The sequence below is a fragment of the Cnephaeus nilssonii genome (assembly GCF_951640355.1).
Source record: "Cnephaeus nilssonii genome assembly, chromosome: 6".
NCBI lineage: Eukaryota > Metazoa > Chordata > Mammalia > Chiroptera > Vespertilionidae > Cnephaeus > Cnephaeus nilssonii.
In genome coordinates, this window is record NC_137077.1 from 52,926,140 (window position 1) to 52,946,599 (window position 20,460).

At 57.6% G+C, this 20,460-nt stretch overlaps 1 protein-coding gene across 4 annotated transcripts; it reads right to left on the minus strand.

The window, feature by feature from the left end:
- Positions 1-221: 221 nt before the first annotated feature.
- ITGA7 (integrin subunit alpha 7) lies at positions 222-20,460 on the minus strand. Of its 4 annotated transcripts, XM_079775354.1 has the most exons (26): positions 20,104-20,324; positions 16,042-16,169; positions 15,861-15,940; positions 14,496-14,751; positions 13,893-14,024; positions 13,492-13,611; positions 12,351-12,558; positions 12,030-12,223; positions 11,277-11,365; positions 11,039-11,166; positions 10,812-10,907; positions 10,560-10,621; positions 10,245-10,414; positions 9,665-9,814; positions 8,636-8,751; positions 7,978-8,170; positions 7,822-7,902; positions 7,637-7,716; positions 7,443-7,517; positions 7,207-7,309; positions 6,546-6,722; positions 6,180-6,320; positions 3,750-3,863; positions 2,970-3,068; positions 2,757-2,882; positions 222-910 (listed from the first exon to the last, which is right to left on the minus strand). In XM_079775354.1, the coding sequence occupies exons 1-26, from the start codon at positions 20,307-20,309 to the stop codon at positions 674-676; spliced, it is 3,561 nt and encodes a 1,186-aa protein (XP_079631480.1). In that variant the 5' UTR covers positions 20,310-20,324; the 3' UTR covers positions 222-673. The 4 variants fall into 4 exon arrangements, with proteins under 4 accessions (XP_079631480.1, XP_079631481.1, XP_079631479.1 ...); XM_079775353.1 differs by lacking the exon at positions 13,893-14,024 and having other exon boundaries at positions 223-910; positions 20,104-20,460; XM_079775352.1 differs by lacking the exon at positions 13,492-13,611 and having other exon boundaries at positions 223-910; positions 20,104-20,460.

A 20,460-nucleotide genomic window follows, 5' to 3' on the forward strand; every position in this document is an offset into this window, starting at 1 on the left:
CAAATAAAGTTGTTCCCAAGGTCACATGCCCCCTTCCTTCCTTCTGAGACCACATCCATGCCCCTCCAGGATCTGGTCACGAAATTCAGGATACATGCATCGCTGCCAGGCCCCCACCCTCCCCCCACTGCCACCTTTGTCCTGAGCTGTGGGGGTCAAAGAGAGTCAGGCCTCTCCTGAAGACCTTGAGGGTGAGGGAGCAGAACTCAGCAAAGAGGCCAGAGGTTTGTTCCAAATATTTTTTTAATAAATAAACAAAACCCACTAGATTGATGCAGCAAACTAAGGTCAGAGGAGAGGGGAAACGAGGGAGGGAAGAGCCCCTGAGTCAGCAACGCCACCTCCTCCCCAACCTTCTGGGCTAAGGCACTTTTGGGGAGACAGGTCCTTGGGGTCCTGTTTTACTAGGTGAATGGAGAGGGAGAGATTAGCCCCACCTTGCGTCAGGACATCGCCGCCCTTCTCACCCTACCCCACGACCCTATTCCTGATTTCCCCCCTCATCTCACAGTGTTCTAAGGGGAAGTTTGGGGGGGAGGTCTATGCCTCTGAGGAAACAGATGCTGAAAATCCTGCTGGGACACCAGCAGCCCACTCTGCCCTCTTCTTCCTGAGGCGCCATCTCTGGGGAAGGGATGGAGGGGACACGTGGGCCACGCTGGGACCCAGGAGGCTATGCAGTGCCTGGCACAGGGTGCCCATCGGAGCCCAGCTCAGGGTGCCCATCAGCAGCCAGGATGGGGTGTGCATCGGGGCTCTCCCGCCGGGGGCTGCCCCAGTTGCTCCTCAGAATGGTGCCCGTCTTTTCCTCCTTGAACTGCTGTCGGTCTTCTCGCGGGATCTTTACCGCGTGGTACTGGGGCACGGTGGCCTCGGGGTGCCGGTACCGCGCCCGCTTGAAGAATCCCATCTGTGAGAACACCAGGCCAGACGTGAGGAGGCTGCAGGGCTGAGGTCCCTGGGGCAGATGCCCAGCACAGCCCAGCTCCTGGCTCCACCACCCCTGGGACAGAAAGAACCAAGTGCAGCAGGAAGGAGATGGGGTAGCACCACCCCACCCCACCCCACCCCCGGTGCCACCGTCAGTGCTGAGTCCCCAGGTCCTCATTTACAGCAAGAGAAAGACCAGGAGGGGCCAAGGAGCAAGACCAAGGACATCTCCCTTGGTGCCTGAGGGAGGGGTTGAAGGTGGAACATCAGGACGGCTGACCCCAAAGGTTCCCCCCAGCACACGCTTTTTAGGAGACCCACTGCCCAGAACACAAACGAAATCTGAGGAAGAGCATGGCATCCTAGAGCCCTGCATACGCCGAAATGACTCCTCTCAAGCCACAGACATATACAACCTGTGTATTCACTGGCAGCATCCCCCTTAGGACAGGGCCTTCCATCCCTGAGCCGGGTGACCCCGCCCTTCCCTAAATCCTGAACATGCTACACTCACACTCCGGACTGCCAGAGACGGCGACATGCTCAGACTGCACGGTACCTCCCGCATGTTTGTCTCTGCACTTCACGCCCAAGAAAAGGCAGGCTTGGCACCGCTCTGCACTCCACATGCTCACACCGCAAGACCCCACCCCGCCCCTGTGCATGCCCCAGGCTGTGTGTACTCACTCTTATAAGCTCATCCTTAAATTATCTCCCACCCCAGTTCCTGGGACTCTCCCCACCCTCATGCAATCTCATTTCTTCACCCTGACTGTTCCTGAATGCTGGGCACGCTACTAACACTCACACTCACACACACACACACACACACACACACACACATTTGGACACACACACAGAGACACACACACACATGCACACAAAAATTACCCCACAGTCCCTGGACCCCCAACTTCCACAGCCGAGGGCTGCACGGCCAGACGGGCCCGGTGATAGTTAGTAGGAAAAGATGAGCTCTGGCTGCTGCGTCGGAAGAAGCCACACTGGGATGTCAAGGGAGGAGGGGAGCAAATGAGGGGGAGACAGGAAGACTGAGGAAGGATGGGGCTGTCTCTGCTCTGTCCCCCTTCTGCGGGAACAGGGAGCCCGGATCCTGGCGCCCATTTCATGAAGGCAGCCATCTCCCCCAAGCGCGACCAGGTTCCCACCGGTCTATGGCTCCGTCTAGTCTCGAGGTGGCATGTGGGTTAGGGTATGGCCTGTACTGAGTGTGCTTTTATGCGGAGCCCCAGGCACAAATTTGATTCTGTCTCTACTCTGTGTCTACAAGAATGTCCACGGGGAACCTGGTATGTGGAGGCTCCAAGGTCAGTCCTAGAGGCAGTTTCCTGGGATAGTTCCCCAGGCGGTGGGCCCTCAGGGCCAGTTTCCTCCCCAGCCTGACCCTGCCACGCTCTAATGAAGCCAGACCACACTTCCCCGCCTCCCTGACGTCCCCACCCCCACCTCCCACATCCAGACCCTACCACCCCACCTTCTCCTAAGGCCTGGCTCCTGGGCCTCCTGCCCGCAAGCCATCCCTCCTCAGAACTCCCACTGCACTTTCCTGACGTCCTGCCCATCCTTGACGACAAGGATCCCCTCCCTCACTAGACTGTCAAATCCCTGAGGACAAGATCTGCATCTGACTGGTCTCTGAAGCGACCAGGACCTGACAGAGTCCCTGGCCCATGCAGGGTAGGTGCTCAGCGCAGATTTGCTGAGTAAATGAGAGCGGGTGGGTGAGAACCACGCTTGAAAGGCCACCTCCACGCCAGGGAAGCCCAGCCCCCCCCCCCCCCGGCCCCACCCGCCCCCAGCCGCACCTTCCACAGGAGCAGCACCAGCAGCGCCAGCACCAGCAGCCCCGCCAGGACAGCCAGGAGGATGACCCACCAGGGGACTCCCTCTGCCACCACGGCCACGGGGTCCAAGTACACCATCACGGGGATCTGGGGAGCAAGGGGTTCATGGAGCAAGAGCTGGGGCGGCAGGAGAGAAGAGCTCCCCCACCCCCCACCTGCAGCCCCGCAGCTCACCACTGTGGAGGCATCTCTGAGCACCAAGTTCTTGATGGAAGACTTCACGGTGATGTTGGCTCGGACAATCACTTCCAGGGACTTCACAGCTGAGTACTCCTAAGGGAGCAGGGAGGCAGACCCGCCTCCTCAAGGCCCCGTCCCCTCACCCCCACCCCCAGCTCCTGAAATTGTAGAATGGTGCCAAACACAGAGGGTGTTTCTGCCTGTCTAGGTTTACGAGTGCGCTGCAGCCCAGCTGGTGTGGCTCAGTGGTTGAGCATCAACCTATGAACCAGGAAGTCACAGTTCAATTCCCAGTCAGGGCACATGCCCAGGTTGCAGGCTTCATCCCCAGTGGGGGATGTGCAGGAGACAGCTGGTCAATGATTCTCTCTCATCATTGATGTTTCTCTCTCCCTTTCCCTCTCCCTTCTTCTCTAAAATCATTAAAAGATTTTTTTTAAAAAGAGTGTGCTGCCCGACTAGTGTGGCTCAGTGATTGAGTGTTGACCTATGAACCAGGAGGTCACAGTTCGATTCCTGTCAGGACATATGCCGGGGTTGTGGGCTCCATCCCCAGTGGGAGGCGTGAGGAGGCAGCCAATCAATGATTCTCTCTCATTGATGTTTTTATCTCTCTCTCCCTCTTCCTTCCTCTCTGAAATCAATAAAAATGTATTTAAATTTTTTTAAAAAGAGTGTGGTGCCTTTGGAAAGGGACGAGGTGGAAGCGAAGAGGGTCCTGGAGGGGCTGCCGGGGAAGGGGACACCCGGTCCAAGCCCCAGTCACACCCTCACCTCCAGGAAGGTGCTGTTCCAGAGGCGGCCCCAGACGTGCAGCACAGCCGCGCGGTCGAAGCTGTAGAGTGGGCAACTGAACAACACGCAATTGGCGGTGCCCCGGGCGCAGTCCTGGGGACAAGACGGACAGGGCTTTGAGCTGCTGAGCCTGCCCAGGGCCCAGTATCCTCACAAGGGCAGCCACACAGACAGAGTCTGCCCGGAGCCTTCATCCATCCCTCCACGAGCCCCCACATCTTGGAGCCCTTTTCTCCTTGCTCCTCACCCATATCTCTATTTTCATGACCAGGCCTCAAACTCCCCTCCTCCAGGAAGTCTTCCCAGACTAACCCTACCCCAAATCTGGGCTATTTGGCTTTGAAATGCATGGGGAGCAGGGCGGAGGGCTCTTCCTTGACAGCAGCAGGCAGATGAGCTTCCGCAGTTGATGGTGATGTGACCTAATGTTGGTCCCATTAATTGAGCACCTACTACCTGCCAGGTACTTGTCTCCTTTAAGCTTTACAACTATCCTGCAAGACGCATATTATCATCATCCCCATTTTTCCAATTAGGACATTGAGGCTCAAAGCGTCCAGGTGACCTACCTTAGGTCCCAGAGCTACCAAAACTGATAAGTGGTGAAGCTCATATTGGAACCCAGTCCATACTGGGCAAAGCCGTGCTCCCACACTGAGCCCAAACTCACTGACAGGAGAGGAGGCTGGGGGGACTCAGGCCCCGCTCCTTCCAGGCCTGACCTATACCCATTTGGCCTACCTTCACCTAAAGGTCTACTTGCCTAAAAACCTATATTCAACACACTTCAGAGACAGAAGAATGGCTTGAGAGTGTTTTAATGCTGTCAATCGTCTTTTATTTTGCTACTTTTGAGTAAATCAAGAACCCTCAGTCAAAAACAAGGCCTTAATTTTAAGTTAAAGAATTAATTTCATGGGGAGGCAGAAGAGGGTTAAGTGGGGGGGTTCATGGTGATGAAAGGCGACTTGTCTTTGGATGGTGAATGCAATATACAGATGATGTGTTATAGAATTGTACACTTGAAACGTCTATAATTTTACTAGCCAATGTCACCCCAATAAATTCAGTAAAAATTAATGAAAAAAAAAGAATTAATTTCAAAGTTCTGAATAAAAGAGGAGTCTTTGCAGAGGAAATTAGCCACATGGAGAGGGTAAAGCTACCCGTACAACAGGGAAACAGCAGTTACACAAGTCGCCTGACCCCCAGCACCTTCCTTTGCCTCAGGCCTGCTCTGGGGGAGCGGGGGAGCGGGGGAATGGGGGAGCGCGGGAGGGGGGGAGCGGGGGAGCGGGGGAGCGGGGAGCGGAGGGCCGGGAGGCCCGGGGTGTCTGTGGAGCTCCCTCCCAGGCAGATGACAGAGCTGGCCCAGCTGCTGGCATTCCCCTGCACAGTCTCCCACTCCTTGCCTCCATACCTGGCTTCCCCTCCTGGCAACTGGTCAAATACCCGCTTAACCGTGTCCCCCCCACACTCTCACTGCAGCGCCATTCTCAAGGGATGAGCCTAGAGAACGTGCCAATTTGCTCCATAAATCCACTTAAAGAACAAAACTTTGTAAAACAAGCAGGAAGAGGGGGGCAAAACTGCTCAAAAGGGATAGACAGAATGAATCACACATAACACACTATCGTTTTAATTATTAGAACTTCTTAAAACTTAAAATGCTTTTGACATTGTAAAAATCAAACAGGTTTTCTTACACAAATTGACTTTTTTTGTCCTAAAAGAATTCAAAAGAACGACAAACAGATTTCAAAGGGAGCTAAAACTATCCCATCCCTATGAAATGTTATCTTTGGGCCCAGCTGGCGTGGCTCAGTGGTTGAGCATCGACCTGTGAACCAGGAGGTCACGGTTTGATTTCAGTCAGGGCACATGCCAGGGTTGGGGGTTCGACCCCCAATGAGGGGTGTGCAGGAGGCAGCCAATCAATGATTCTCTCTCATCATTGATGTTTCTATCTCTCCCTCTTCCTTCTCTGAAATCAATAAAAATATATTTTTTTAAAAATAACGTGTTGGGGGCATGCATGGGGAGGGGTGTGGGATGGGAATGGGGGGATGAGGACAAATATGTGATACCTTAATCAATAAATTTTAAAAAAGAAAAGAAAAGAAAAAGAAAAAAAAGAAAAAAGAAAAAGAAAAGAAAAGAAATAAATAAATAAATAAATAAATAACGTGTTATCTTTGGTATAAATGTGAGGAGCACCGAATGCACAGCCAACTGCCCCGCTCTCAGGTAAGCACTTGGCAGGTGTGCGGGACTGTCCATCACACCTCTCAGCAGGCCAGCCTCCCTGGACACCCACCTCACTGAATGAAGCTCCATGCCCCCAGCATCCTCTGTCACACCCCACACACACACACCCATTCTGCCTGCACACGTTTGCCCTGCCCTCACCAGGGTGATGTTTTTCTTCTTCTCAGCAGGGGACACTGGCCACCAGGACGTGCTAGGCTCCTGCTGCTCACGAGGCACCTGCTGCTCCCCCTGCTCTGGCTGCTCCAGCTCCCGACGCCTCCTGTCCCTGCTGTCCACATCCTGGATGTGGGGAGAGGGGCCCAGTGAGTGTCCCCCCAAATACGGCAATCCTGAGACGGCATCTCCTCCCCGCTGCCTTCCTCTTGGCCCCCACCCACCCACACATGCCCAGCCCCCTGACACACTTCCCAAAGTCTGACCCCCTCCACCCTGCCTCAGAGCCCCGCCCACCCTGCCTCACAGCCCCGCCCACCCTGCCTCACAGCCCCGCCCACCCTGCCTCACCAGGTGGAGGATGTTGGGCCTGGGGGAACAGAGTCCCTTCTGCCCAGGGCCCTGCCCGCCCTCCAGCTCCACCCGCATGGGGTACAGCAGCCACTTCCCGTTGGCAATCTCGTGGGGCCACATGATGTTGAGAAAGGCAGAGCCAAGGGTGTTGAGTGACTGGCCCTGGTTGGAGACCTGTGGCACAGAGAATGTGAAGGGAGGGAGCTTGGTCTCTGAGCGGCCCTAAATCACGGAGATGGAGGGGACAGGGTCGAGGGGAGGCCTCGGGAAGCACAGTTTCAACAAAGATTCAGGATCCCAGACCCCACTAGGCACCACTCTATGCCAACCCCGAACCCAGGAAAACCTGGAGCGGTCCCTGGGACGGGTGGGAAGCCCCAGCCAAGCCAGAGCAGAGTTCTGAGGAGAGACATCAGCCCTCCCCCCACGTTCTCCTCCCCCAGCTGAGGCCCCAGACAGAGAAGCTTCCCAGGGCTCTCATGGCCGCCCCAGTCAGAGATGACCAGGAAGCGCCTTCCCACCGCTGAGGTCCAGGAGCAGGGGGGGACCTCGAACTCGCCATACAGTAGAAGACCCAACCCTTGGGACCTGTCTCAGACACTGCTCTGTGCCAAGAAGGGAGGGAGACCAGGAGGGACCCACATACCAGGACACTTACCGTGACCTCATACTTGACCTTGCTGCCCACATCCCGCTCAGACCGCATGGCACTTTCACCCCGCACCACGCCGGAGAAGAAGAGCTGCTGGGGGATGGCCACCCTAGAGAAGAGGGGTCAAATGGGGACTGAGGAGGCCTGAGGCCTAACGAAGGTCAGGAGGCAGAGCCCAGGCCTGGGCTTGGGAGCGGCAACACCTGCCCCTCCAGCGCAGGTGCCACTGGGGCAGGGCTTACCCCGTAATGGACAGTGGCAGCTCAATGAAGACATTGGCCCGGGCAGAGACTGGGTGCAGCTCCTGCTCACTGATCCTGGAGTGTGGGCAAAGGCAGGAGTGGGCACAGGCACCACCTCAAGGGGTGAGCCCCTTCTAGGTAGACATCAATTCCACTGCCCCCAACCTCACCCACCCCGGGCCCAGCAGGCTTACGTGGCCAAGAGCAGCTCCACCTCCAGCTCTGTGGTCTCAATGGTGATTCCTGAGGTGCTGAGGATGAGGTAGAAGGTGATCTAGGCCAATGGTGGAGTGGGATTAGAATCAAGGGAAACCAGGAACTTGAGGAGGGGTTAGGGGTTAGAGGTCATTCAGATAGGGATAAGGGCAGATGTGCCAACCTGGGCACCTCTCTTCATGGGGTTCCCCAGCTCACACTCAACATGGGAGGCATTCTCATTGGACAGGCACAGGGGCTTCTCCTAGAATGGGGAGAGGAGAAGTCAGTTTGGGTTAATGCAGACCCCCAAGACCATGCCCCCTGCCCGGGTCCTCACCGCAGGATCCAAGGCCCGCACTCCTGAGTAGTGCAGAGAGGCAGGGAGGCTGACCAGCAGCTGGGCTTCATGGGCATCGTCCCCATCAGCCTGGGGATGTGCTGGGTCCGAGGGCAAATTGGTGACCTTCAGCTCCAGGCCGATGAATGGCTGCCCACTCAGGGCAAACAGGGCTGTTGTCCCATCCACATCCCTAGAGGGTCAGATCCCACTCACTCTAAGATCAGAAAATCTCCCCCTGCCTCGCCCACTCCTGCCTCCCTCTCCTAGTGAATGCCCCTGGCCTCCACTCCCTGAGCCTCTGCTCCCACCAGTCCAAGCCTCAGGTCCTCCCCATGTACCAGAGATCCAGGATGGGAATGAGGGGACCTCCGTTCTGATCCCAGCTCCACCACTGACTCGCCTTGGGCAAGTAACCTCTTAACCTCTCTAGGCCTCTGTTCTCCATCTATGAAGTGGGACTAATAATAATTCCTACCTCACAGGGTTGTGAAGACTCAACAGTGAGATATATGTAAAATCATCAGCAGGTCTCCCCCAGCCTTCGGCCTCCCGCTGCAGGCTCAGCCCCTCCCTCTGCCTGGTCCTCCCAAAGGGGCTTCCTTCCGTTCCTTGAACTCTTGCCTGCCCACCCCACCTGCCCCCTTGCCCCCCTCACATGGGCAGAGGCTGGAACTCCGTGTCGCTGACCCGGGCACAGAAGCGGGCGTGGACCAGCTGCAGATTGCTCTGACAGATCTTATCTTCACCACAGCCTTGCTTCAGGAAGTGGATCTGGGGAGAGATTTTTTCTTTTTTTGTTTTGTTTTCTTTTGTTTTATTGATTTTAGAGAGAGGAAGATGACAGAAAGAGAGAGAGAGAGAGAGAGACAGAGAGGTTGCCTCCCGCAGGTGCCCCAACCAGGCACCAAACCCGCAACCTGGGTATATGCCCTGACCAGGAATTGAACCCGCCACCTTTTTGTGTACGAGATGACGCTCCAGCCAACTGGGCACATTGGCCAGGGCTGGGAAGAGCTTTGAGGAGAGGGTCACTCCTAGGGGACAAGAAAGGGTGCAAATGTGTCACCAAGGCATATGGTGGGGTTGAGTATCACAGGATTACACAACCTGGGTTCAGCTCCCAGATCTGCTGCTTGCTAGCTGTGTGGCACTGAGCTGGTCAGCTAGCCACGCTGAGCTGTGTCCTCGTCAGTACAATGATGGGAGTGTTATGATGCTGCAGTAGAGACTAGCAGGCTGGTCCACAGCAAGACCATATTTGCCCAGTCTCCCTTGCATGTAACTGAGTCCCAGATTGGGAAGGTGAAGAGAAAGTGAAGAGGCCACTTCCAGACTGTCCATGAGAACCAGGCGACGAGCTTTGTGCTCCGCCTCCCAGCTGACCAGGATGGAGACGACCTAAGGGCCTTGGAAGTCACATTTGAAAATGGCAGACCCACATCAGCCTGGGCCCCTGAGTGACCCATAGAATCAAAGAGCGCTGTTCCCTCTGACTAGGAACTCATGACCCTTTGGGCCATTTTCCACTCTGGGGTCTCGTTGCTACAGCACCTAGAGACATGAGGAACTGCTGGGGAACATGTGAAGGAACTTTGCAAGCTAGGAGCGAGTGTCACTGATGAGGGGCTATGATCATTGCTCCTCCCAGCAACTTTTTCTGGGCTAAACCAGAGCCCATGCTCACCTCTGCTCGATGGGTGCTGGGCTGGTGGGCATTGAGGATGGGGGCCACGGGGGGCAGCCCCTGGCCAGGAACCTGTCGCCGAAGCCGAGGGGTCTGCAGACTATAGGACAGGGTCACCACGATGGCCCGAAGCTTGTCTTTGACATTCTCCTGGAAAGGGGAAAGATGAAATGAATACAAGGACAATCCCCAGGCCATAGCCTTGGCCAAAGCCCCACCCAGACCTAGGCCAAATTCTGAAACTTGGAAAGAAGTTTGGGGAGATGAAGGAGAAAAGTGGAGAACTGAGCAAGAAGGGAGACTGACTTGGATGGAAAAGGGAAGAGACCCAGGATTTAGGCTTTGAGGACCAGATGTGACAATGGACCCTGCCATCTCCATCTCCCCGGAGTACCGAACTTGGCAGGAGACAGAAGAAGGCAATAGGGAGGAGGAGGAGGAGGGCAGCCCTTAGGGAGGCTTCCCAAAAGTCCAGATCTCAGGTGAGGTGTGCGTGTGTTAGGGAAGAAGCTAAGAGGAATCCAGGAAAAGAGTTCATGCCATGACCATGACCCTCAGTGGCCAAGGGGTCAGTGTCCACCTGTAACTGAAACATGGTGTCTCCGCAGACTCGGTCATGCTGGTGTTTCAGCCACACGGTGCCTGAGGCCTGGTGCTTAAGGTCATCTGGGCCACGGCTCAGGAAGGTCACACGGGGAACCTGGCCCCGGAGCCTTCGGTCTGTGTCCCCGTCTAGCACATAATTCAGGGCTTTGGCAAGCGGGGAGAGGAGAGGAGACAGTGAGCTAGGGAACTGCTTCCATCTGACCCTGTTCCCAGGGGCCCATCTCTCCACCTTGGAGTGACCCGACCTGAAACCCCAAGGGGTGGGAGGTGGGAAGGGGACCTCACTCACCCACAACAGGGCTGTAGCTGCTGGGGTTTGCAATGTAGCTGAAACAGACTCTTATGTCCACACTGTGGGGGGCAAAGGGTAGCTCTTGAGCCAGGCAAGGCTGATGGGCCAAGGCCCCACCCCCACCCTGCCCACTCCTGACCCAGCCTCAGCCCCCAGGGCCAAACTAGGCAGAGAAATGGAGAAGGGAGAGGGGCCTGGAGGCCCTGGAGGATCCCCAGCCAGCCTCCCTCCCCGTGGATCCCGCCTCACCAGACCAAGTGGCCGCCAGCACAGTTGGGTTGTTCTAGGTCGATGGCTTGTGGAGCAATGAAGACCTCATGGGAGACGTGGAGGACCGGTCTGGCCCTGGGGAATGGGGGGTTGAGGGCACAAAGAACATGAGAACATTAGGCTGGGAAGTGGGAGGGGGCTCTTCAGCATCAGATTTGGGGTGAGTGGGGCTTATGGCCTCAGGAAGGGAGAAGACAGGCGCTCACCTGAAGAGCACAGCAGTGTCGGCCAGGGAGCCCACCAGCAGGTCAGGGTAATGGTTCCCATCCACGTCCAGGCCGCCCGACAGAGAGTAGCCGAAGCTCTTCAGGCTCACGGCCTCGCCCTCCAGCACCTGCAGGTCCTGACTGTCAGCCACCGCGCCGCCTCGCCTCCTCCCCTGCCCTCCATTGCTATGCCCCTTATTGCACCCACACCCACTCCCTCATCCCACAAGCCCCTCACCTGGGAAGGTTTGAGGACAACCCCCAGGCTGCTCCCGTGGTAGATAAAGACTTTCCCATCCCCATCAAAGGGAGCACCCACTGCGATATCTGTGCGAGCAGAAAAGGCAGTCAGACTGTGGGGGCAGGGGTGACGGGGTCCAGGCCCCCACTGTCCCTCCGTCACTCAGTTCCATATCATATGTGTTCGATTTCATTGGGAAGCCACTGAGTCCCAGGCACCTTACACACCTCACAGCTCATTTTTTAAATATATTTCTATTGATTTCAGAGAGGAAGAGAGAGGAGGAGACAGAAACATCAATGATGAGAGAGAATCATTGATCGGCTGCCTCCTGCACACCCCGCACTGGGGATCGAGCCCTCAACCCAGGCATGTGCCCCGACCCGGAATCGAGCTGTGACCTCCTGGCTTATAGATCAAGGCTCAACCACTACGCCACGCCAGCCGGCCCTCACACCTCATTTTTAAACCTCTCAGCTACTCTCTGCAAATATCACTAGCTCAGAAATATCACTAGCTTAGGTAACTCGCCCAAGGTCATAAAGCTGGTAAATGGCAAAGTTCAGGTGTGAGCCCATGTGGCTTCTCTCCCTGAGCCCTCAAAAGACCTCCCCTTGGGGGGGAATGGCAACATCCGTAATAGTGTCAACAACAACAACAAAATAGAAAGGGAAGCCCTCCCCTTGACCTCTGAGGCACCTCCCTGCCCCTGCCCCTCCCTCTCCTGAGCCCTTCCAGTTCCTGTCACACCTGGGAAGCCGTCTTGGTTGAGGTCCCCGAGGACAGCCAGGCTGATCCCAAACATGGAGTCGGGGGAGCCACAAAGCCGAAGCGGGGAGATCTCGGCCCAGTGACCCCCCTGGTTCATGTACACATACACAGCACCCCCCAGCTCTTCTTGGCGCTCAAAGAAGTAGGGGGCACCCACTATCAGGTCTGCCCAACTATGGAGAAAGAACGACAGTCAGTGTGGGGTCCTGCCCAGCCAGGGAAGTCAGGAGGAGATGCCAGAGGTCCCTCAGACCTTCTGGACCCAGCTCCCCCCGGCCCCACCCCCGTCCGCCCACTCACCCGTCGTTGTTGAGATCAGCCACAGCCAGCGAGTAGCCAAAGCCAGAGGTCAGGCGCTCCCCTGACAGCATCACCTCGGGCACCAGGCGACTGGCACTGTCTTTGCGCAGAATGAGCACAGCCCCCTTGTGGTTTGCACGGGGGGCCCCTGCCACAAAGCTCAGTTCCTCTGCACGCACCAGACTCTTCCCCGAATCGATGGAGAAACCTGGGCAGGTGTGGCCTCCCGGTGAGCTCAAGAGCCAGGGCTGTCACAGCCCCCCACCTCCTCTCCTCACAGGTCTGGAGCCGAAGACGGAGGCACTCTCCCAGTTATCACCGCCCCAGCTGGACTCCTCCGCCCCCTCCAGAGGGCCTCACAGCCCCCCACCCACCCAGAGACTGGAGTTTGGCACAGGAAGTGCAATGAGATCAGCCTCGGGGACTGGGGAGGAGAGAGAAAGGCAACGGCTGAGAAGCCAGACACTGGGCAGGAGCAAACCCACCGGCAGGAGCCGGGGCAGGCCCCGCCCCTCCGATTCCCAGAGAACTTGTCTGCCCTCTGCACACCCAGGGGCCCCATCCTATCCAGTGCACCTCCTGCGCCCCCAGTCCCACCATCCTGGCAGGGAGTGAGTCTTCACATGGAGGGGGGAGACAAGGGAAGTGGGGAAGAGCTTGATCCACCCAAATAGCTCCCAGGCCTCCTTTCCTCCTCCTCTGCGGCGGGATGCAGATGAGACAAAGAGAGGGACTTACCAACACGGCTAGACTTTTCTGCGCGCGCGCACCCACACCCACAAACCCCTATGCAGGCTTTTGTCCACCATCCACCCCTGAGAAAAGTCCCCCTGGCGGTCCAGCCTCCTTCCTTCCCTCATGGTTTCACCCACCTCGTAGGTGCTTCTCCCCCCCCCCCCACCCCTGCCTTGTAGGTTCTTCCTCGATGGAGACCCCTGTTCACAGCCCCTTAGGTTGTCCCCTTTGGGGCCTCTTCCTCTTGGGCCTGGACACTGGGCCCAGCTTGTCTCTGAAATTTGGGCCCAACATGTATTTCCCTGGGTGTGTGTTGGGGGGCGGCGGGGGGTGGGGGAGCAGGAGCCGAGGGGAAGCCAGGCCAAGCCCCCAGGGCCCAGGAGGACGTGGGTGGGCGCTTACAAACCTAAGTAGCTATTCAGGGCCAAGTCTCCGGCTGGTCCTGGGAGCCGGTCAGCGGGGTCCAAAGTTTTATACACCAGCTGGTCGGGGTCTGAGCTATCAATGTTGGTCACAAAGAGCAACCCTGTGGGGGTCGGGGGGGTGGGGCGGGGAGAGACACCGGGGAAGGGACATCCAGAAGACGGGCCACGGAGGGGAGAAACAGAGCCAGACACAAGGCAAGAAGGAGAAGAGGAAACGGCGGAGAGAGCATAAGAGAGACAAAGAGGCCAAAGGGGTAAGAACAGAGACACAAAGACAGAGATAGAGACGGAGACAGAGACGGGAGGGTGGGAGCGTGGAGAGGGGGGGACAAGAGAGAGGAGCAGAGGGTTAGAGAGGCTCTGGGCCAGGAGGGGTCCCTACCCAAGTAGCTGTTGGCAGGGACCGGGATGAGGCGGGGGTCCTGCTCCTTCTCGCCCCCCGCCTCGTAGGGCCCGTCGTCCAGGTGGGCCAGGTCCGCTGAGCCCTGCGCACAGAGCTCCACCCTGGCGGTGCCTGCAAGGACAGACCTGTTAGTGCCGGGCAGGAGCCCCCTTTAGGCCAGACGCTAGTTAGACAGCCACACAAGGAAGCCCCTCCTCTCCTTTCCAGCACCACCGGCCCCCCAACCCCAAGCTTCTGGGTCCCACACACTTGGCACACACTCACCGAGTGTCAGCTCAGCCAGCGGCAGCGTGCGGAGACGGGAGTGGGAGTGATGAGGTGTGGGCTGGTGTGGCGGTAAGGAGGGCCAGCCGTGCGTGTGGGGCTCATGCCAGCGTGTTGAGGAACACTCGGCCATGCAAAGGAGAGGAGATACCTCCATTCATGTGTGTGCTGGCAGGACAGGGGTGGGAGGCGTGGCAGTGCCCGGGGCTACGTGGCAGTGAACATGTGGGCGTGCGTGGCCCCGTGCTGCCCCCAATCCCCTCTCTGAGCTAAGAGGACGGTTTGGTTCCCTTCTCCCCTCCTGGAGGAGTGACTCACCCTTCCAGTTATAGGTTCCTGGGGCCCCAAAGAGGAGGTAGTGGCTGTCAGGGGAGAAGGCAGCGGCCGCTCCCTGCTGGCAGAACCCAAACTGATCATGGCCCTGGGGGCGCCCCTCACAGAACTTCCACTCGCCACCATCCAGCTCATCACGGACGGCCAGGTCCTGGCTTAGCACAAAGCAGCGGCCGATCACGTCCCTCGTCTCCAGGATCTGGTCCACTCGCTGCCTGGCCTCATATCTGTGTGCACAGGTCTGCAGGAGGAAGGAGGGAGGGGCCGTTCCCCTGGGTGGGCCCGGGGCCTGCTCCAGCCACGCTGCCCACATGGCTGCAATGACTTGGCAGACGCTGGCTCATGTGCACGTACCACACACACACACTCACAGACCCCTGTGCGGGCACCACTTGAGCACCACCAGCCCAGTGTTATCATAACCCACTCTCCCATCGGCACCCACTCCCCTGCCCTGGGCACCCACGGGCATGACTAAGCCAGAACACAGGCCTCGTGACTTCATGATTACACCCAACATGCCAAGCTTGATCCTGTCCCTGGCCCTTTGGGACATCACCTCGTCCTCCTCCCCGCTCCACTCTCCAAGTATCAGTGATTCTTGAAAGCCTGGCTCAGATCGCCCCATCTGCAGGAGTCCTTTCTCACCACTTCTTCAGGCTCTGATCATCTAGGGACTATTCACTCACTTAACATTAACCATACTCTGCCCCATACTGACTTAATAATTGTGGCCCTGGAGCATCCCATGTGCCAAAAGGTTGCTGGTTGGATTCCCTGTCAGGGCACATGCCCAGGTTGCAGGCTCGATCCCCACCCAATAGGGGGTGTGCAGAAGGCAGCTAATTGATGTTTTGCTCTCACATTGATGTTTTTCTCTCTCCCTCTCCCTTCCACTCTCTCTAAAAATCAATTTTTAAAAGTCTTTGAACAAAATAATCATTGTGTATTTGTGCATGTAAGTAATGATACAGAGAGAGACAGAGAAGGAGGGGGTGAGACTCTCCATAGATGCATAGCTATTTGAGGCATGGACCGAGCTTTTCCCTGTCTTTACATATCCTCTCTCAGTAGCTAGCACAATGCCTAGTGCTTAGCAAGTTCTCAGTAAGAGTTTGACAAATGGATGAGTGGATAAAATGTTTAGATGGTTTAAATTTATAAGGACAAGGGCCATGTCTTATACTTTTTTGTGTCTCCTAGAGGTCCTGGAAATTAGACCATCATACAAATGCCCAAGCTGTGTTCTATAAGCACATCTATGCATTTGCACGCACACGCACGCGCGCACACACACACACGCACACACACACACCCCACCCTGGCATAGGTTACAGAAGTGGTACTCACAACAATCTTGCCCCCGGGACCCTGGCTCCGAACACTAACTCCCAACCACTGGTTCTCCTTGCTCTCCTTCTGCACATCAGCTGGAGGCAGGACACTGGGAATCAGGGGAGGGAAGAGGAGGCCAAGTCCTCTCCTCCCCTCTTCGTGTGCACCCCCCACTCCACTCCCACAGCGCACATACCTCCCCGGTCAATATCCACTCTGTAGCAGTCCGTCTCCTCCAGGCTCAAGGGGCAAGCGAAGAGGCCTCCAGTGCGGTTCGCCTGCTGCCCAGGCAGAGCCAGGGCCTGGGGAGCGCCCACCAGCAGCCTGTGCCACGGGGCAGGGGCAGGAGTTAGCAGCCAGAATGCTCCCCCTCCACAGAGCTGCCCTGGCCCAAACCCTCAGTACCAAGCAGAGTATCGAAGGACTAAGAACAAAGGCCAAAAGGCAATTTCCCAAGTCCTGACCAGGGCAGGTTAACATACTTGGCCATGTAATCATCATGTTACAGACGCACATACTATCTGGATGAAGAACCACATGCACAGTAGATACACACACACACACACACACACACACACACACACACACACACAGCAACCCAACAGCCTGGCCAGCACTGCTAGTTTGAAAGAACCGCCTGTTTCCAGCACCTGTTCCTGACCAGGCCTTTCCTGCCCACTCCCTGGCCCCCTTCCCAAGCTCTGCCCTCCTCCCCAGCCCTGTTGAAACCTTCCCAGAAATGCCGAGAATGCCGGGAGCAAGCGTAATAGAGGCCCAGACTGGCACCATGAGGTGGCCCAGGGATCAGCTTTGGAGGCCAAGCCTGCTTCCCCCACCCTTTCTTCAGGGACCCGCCAAGGACCCCAGCCCAGCAGCCCTGCCAGCCCAGGGTTCTGTCAGTCACTCCGGCCGCAGGCAGCAAGGTAGGGGCAAATTTCTCATTTGGTCTCCAATCTTCCCTCCGTTTCCCCCCCCCCCCACTTCCCGAAACCCCTTTCCCATCCTTCCTTCTGCTCCCTCAGCTATGACTTTCCCATCGCTCCCACCCACCCCACTCCCTCCGCGCCCTCCCAGTCTTCTACCTCCCCCTCAGACACTTTCCCAGCTACAACTTTCTTGGCAGGACAATTTTCCACGATCACAGCCAAGGCTTCTTCCCCGGGAGAGGACTGTGCTGGGAATGGAGGCTGCCTGGGTCCCTTGGGGCTGAATCCCCAGGCCAGGAGTAAATGGGGGGTGGGAGGAGGTGACTGTCACCCAGCTGGACAAGGATCCTCTTTTCGAAGAAGGAGAGACTGGAAAGCGGCAGCAGGGCAAACCTCGAGGCCTCTCTCCCACGCTGTTTCCCTCCATCCCCCTTCCCGGGGGGAGGCCCAGAGCTGTGTGGGGCAGCCGCAGGCAGGCATCTGTGGGGCACGGTGCCATTTCTGATGGCGCGGGGGGAGGGGAGGGCACAGAGCCATCGCCCTTCCCACAACTCCTCCTCGGCTCTGCCCAGCTGTCATCCCGTGTCAGAGCCAGTGTCAAGAGGCAGAAGGGTGTGGGGGGGGGGGTAGCAGTAGGGAAGAGAGCATGGCATGCATTCGGCATTTGTTAACAACTATTTATTGAAAGTCTCTCCGCCAAGCCCTGCGTCAGGCCCTGGTGAGACAAGGGAATCATATTTATTCAGCACCTACTCTGGGCCAGGCTGTAGGCTGAATGCCAGGGACGTGAGGAACTAACATTTATCGCTCTCCACCTAGGTGCCGGGGCTGGGCGAGTCACATGCACTATGTCATTTAGTCTCCACCACAGCCCCACCTGAGGCACCTTTCCCGGTCTTCAGAGGAGGACACTCGCTCGGAGACGGTAAGCGGTGCGCTGGAGCTCAGGTGCACGTGGGCCCAGCTCCAATGCCACGCCTTTCCCACCACGCTCAGTGACAGGCCCGCTCCCGAACAGGGACCCCTCCAGAAAGGGAAGAGGGGGCAAGGGAGGGAAGAGGACCCCTGAGCAAAAAAAAAAGAAGCTGAGTGGCATGGCCAACCTTCAGACAAGTCTGCAGGAATCCTGACCCATCTCCCACACAGCGGGAGCCACCTCTGAGAGACAGCCGGGACCTCAGATGGCCAGCGCACAGCTAAGCACCGGGAGAAGCTAACGGTCGGTGTTCAGTGTTCACATCTCCTCTGGAGGTCAAGAAGAGAGAGGAGGCAGGAGGGGAGGGGGCCTACTGGGAGAAGAGGAGCTGAGCCCATGAATCCACCCAGCCCCACCCTTGGCGAGCAGACCAGCCCATCCTCCCTGGAACAAGAGTTCCCACACACAGCCTCTGGGCCCTCCACCTCTGCCCCAGCCGCACACTCCTTCCTGGCTTCCTCCCACGATCCCCGGACACCCCAGGCCTCTGGGCAGAACAGTAGCCACAGCTGCAGCCACTGCAGAGAGCAAAGCAAAGGCATGTTGGCAGCTGGGGCAGTGGGACTCCCTGAGACCCGAGCTTAGCAGAGGTCAACGAGAAGCCCACGACCACTGCACCTCTTGGTTCTCCACACGCTCCAGGCTCTCACCCGAGCCCAGCCCTCTCTGGCTCTCAGTCTGGGTGGCCCGCTGCAGAGGGTGCTGGGCCTGAAGGCTGGCCAAGCCTTTGGATCTGGGCTTGCTGTAAGGTGCTAAAGCTGTTCTCTAACTCCGAGGATCCCAATACAGGAATTACTATATTAGAACAGTTCTGCGCTGTTCTAAGCTTTTTGCGTGCTGGGAAAGCAGACCTGGAACTCAAAAGCTAGGGATGAGCAAGGTACTTGGTCTCTCCTGTGCCAGCAGGCAGCAGAGCGCCCCCTGCTGGAGCAAAATCCCGGTTAGGCAGTCAGGCCCCTATGGGAATGCCCTCCGCTAGACTCTGGGAGACAGAGTCAGGGGCCACCTTTAGAGATGAGGGGGGAATGACAAGAAACCAAGCTATTAAAAATAACCTAGAATTTGTCTGGAAATAGCTCGGAGAGTTCAGCATGTCCTAAAAAGGCCTCCAGTTCTGGAACTCTGGCAGATGGGAGAAGGAGGGAGGAAGACAGATGAGGGAGGAAGCAGACAGAAGGCCGAAGAAGAGGTGAAATCAGTTGCTTTCTATCTCTCCCAAACTTTGGGGGGGGGGGGGGGGGCACTGACCCTGCTCCCTGATGACAGGGATAATGGAAGAAGAAAGATCAGAGCTAGCCCCTCCTCCCAGCACAGGAAAAGCGAAATGAGCTCTGGCCCCTACCCTCTGCCCCCAGGCCAATGGCTGGGGGGAGAAGACAGTCCCTGTGGAGGGCATTGATCCCAGTAATGGACACTTAGTGTGGCTTAGGCTGGCCTAGACGAGAAAGCCCCTGGCAGGAGGGGGTGGGAAGCTCTCCTCCCCTCCCCATCTCTCTTTTTAAAACCATACGTGTAGCTGGAGCGAACAGTACAGGGAGCATGACAGTCACAGGCCTCATACACAAGTGTCCTTCTTCCGTGGGTCCCGAACTGATTAGAAAGTAACCAGAATCACCGTCCTCTGCCCCTCACTCCTCCCTGCCTTCCCCCACTGCTGGGGTTCCTGGAGCTGGAAATTTCCTGGGGAGGAGGAAGGGCAACAGCCTGGCCAGCATCCTTCCTGGATATCTCTCTCTCTCTCTCTCTCTCTCTCTCTCTCTCTCTCTCTCTCTCTCTCTCTCCTGCTACTGCTGCTGCTACAACTTTGGGGGCTCTGTTTTCTGCCCCTGCGGGTCCTCTCCCAGCTTTCCCAGGGTCTTGCCACAGAAGGGGCAGGTCTCCCCTGGCCTCGCAGTGTCCTGCTGCCCTCATTCCATCCTATGGCAATGCCCTGGCAGGAAGTTACTTCTGGAGTCTACCCTCCACCCCTCCCACGGCACCTTTAGCCTCTCTGTCCTCTCCCTCTTTCCCTGTGCCAAGAGACAAAATGCTCAGTCCCCTCCCTCAGGGGATTCGGGCCTCTGAAGAAGGAGGGGAGCCACACCTTAGGACTGGGGCTAGGGTGCAAAGGGGTGGGGGGCAAACGGAGATGCTCCCTGCCAAGACCAGAACCTTGCTCTGCAGCGCATCCCCAGAGCATCCCCAGAGCAAGAGCCTGCGTGCGTCTCGGGCTGAGGGTAACCCTGCAGACCCGAGACCGCTGAGGCGCGGCTCCAGGCCCGGGTGCAGGATATCTGTGGACAGTCGAGTCTTGGCGGAGTTCGAAGACCGAGCGATGAAGCAGGCGCAGGGTCTGGGGCTCGGCGCGGTGACTCACCAGCTCTGGGGTCGGGGCTGTAACTGCCGGTGCAGGGCCACCGAGAAGCCGAAGAGGCTCCCCGGCTCGCCCTCCTTGCGCAGCGCGCCCATCACGTCCAGATTGAAGGCGACGGCCCCGGAGGAGAGCAATCCGGCGAGCAGGATGCCAAGAAGGTAACCAATCCCGGGGGGCCCCCTAGGATCGCGGCCCGGAGTCCCCGCCATGGGGGAGCCCCTGGCGCGCTGCCCGCGAGCGCAAGGAAACTCGCTCGCGCCCCAGACCCAGGTGTCCCAGGCGGCCCCTGGTCCCGAGTCCCGCGGGTCTTCCCAAAGCTTCCACCGCTCCGCCGCCCCACACCGCCCCACGCCGCCCCAC

Coding starts and splice junctions, on each gene's coding strand:
- ITGA7 (XM_079775354.1), bottom strand. CDS start 20,309: ATGGCGGGGACTCCGGGCCGCGATCCTAGGGGGCCCCCCGGGATTGGT. Junction 6,321..6,545: donor GGCCCAACATCCTCCACCTG/GTGAGGCAGGGT, acceptor CCCCACATCCAG/GATGTGGACAGCAGGGACAG. Junction 3,864..6,179: donor AGAAGAAAAACATCACCCTG/GTGAGGGCAGGG, acceptor TCTTGTCCCCAG/GACTGCGCCCGGGGCACCGC.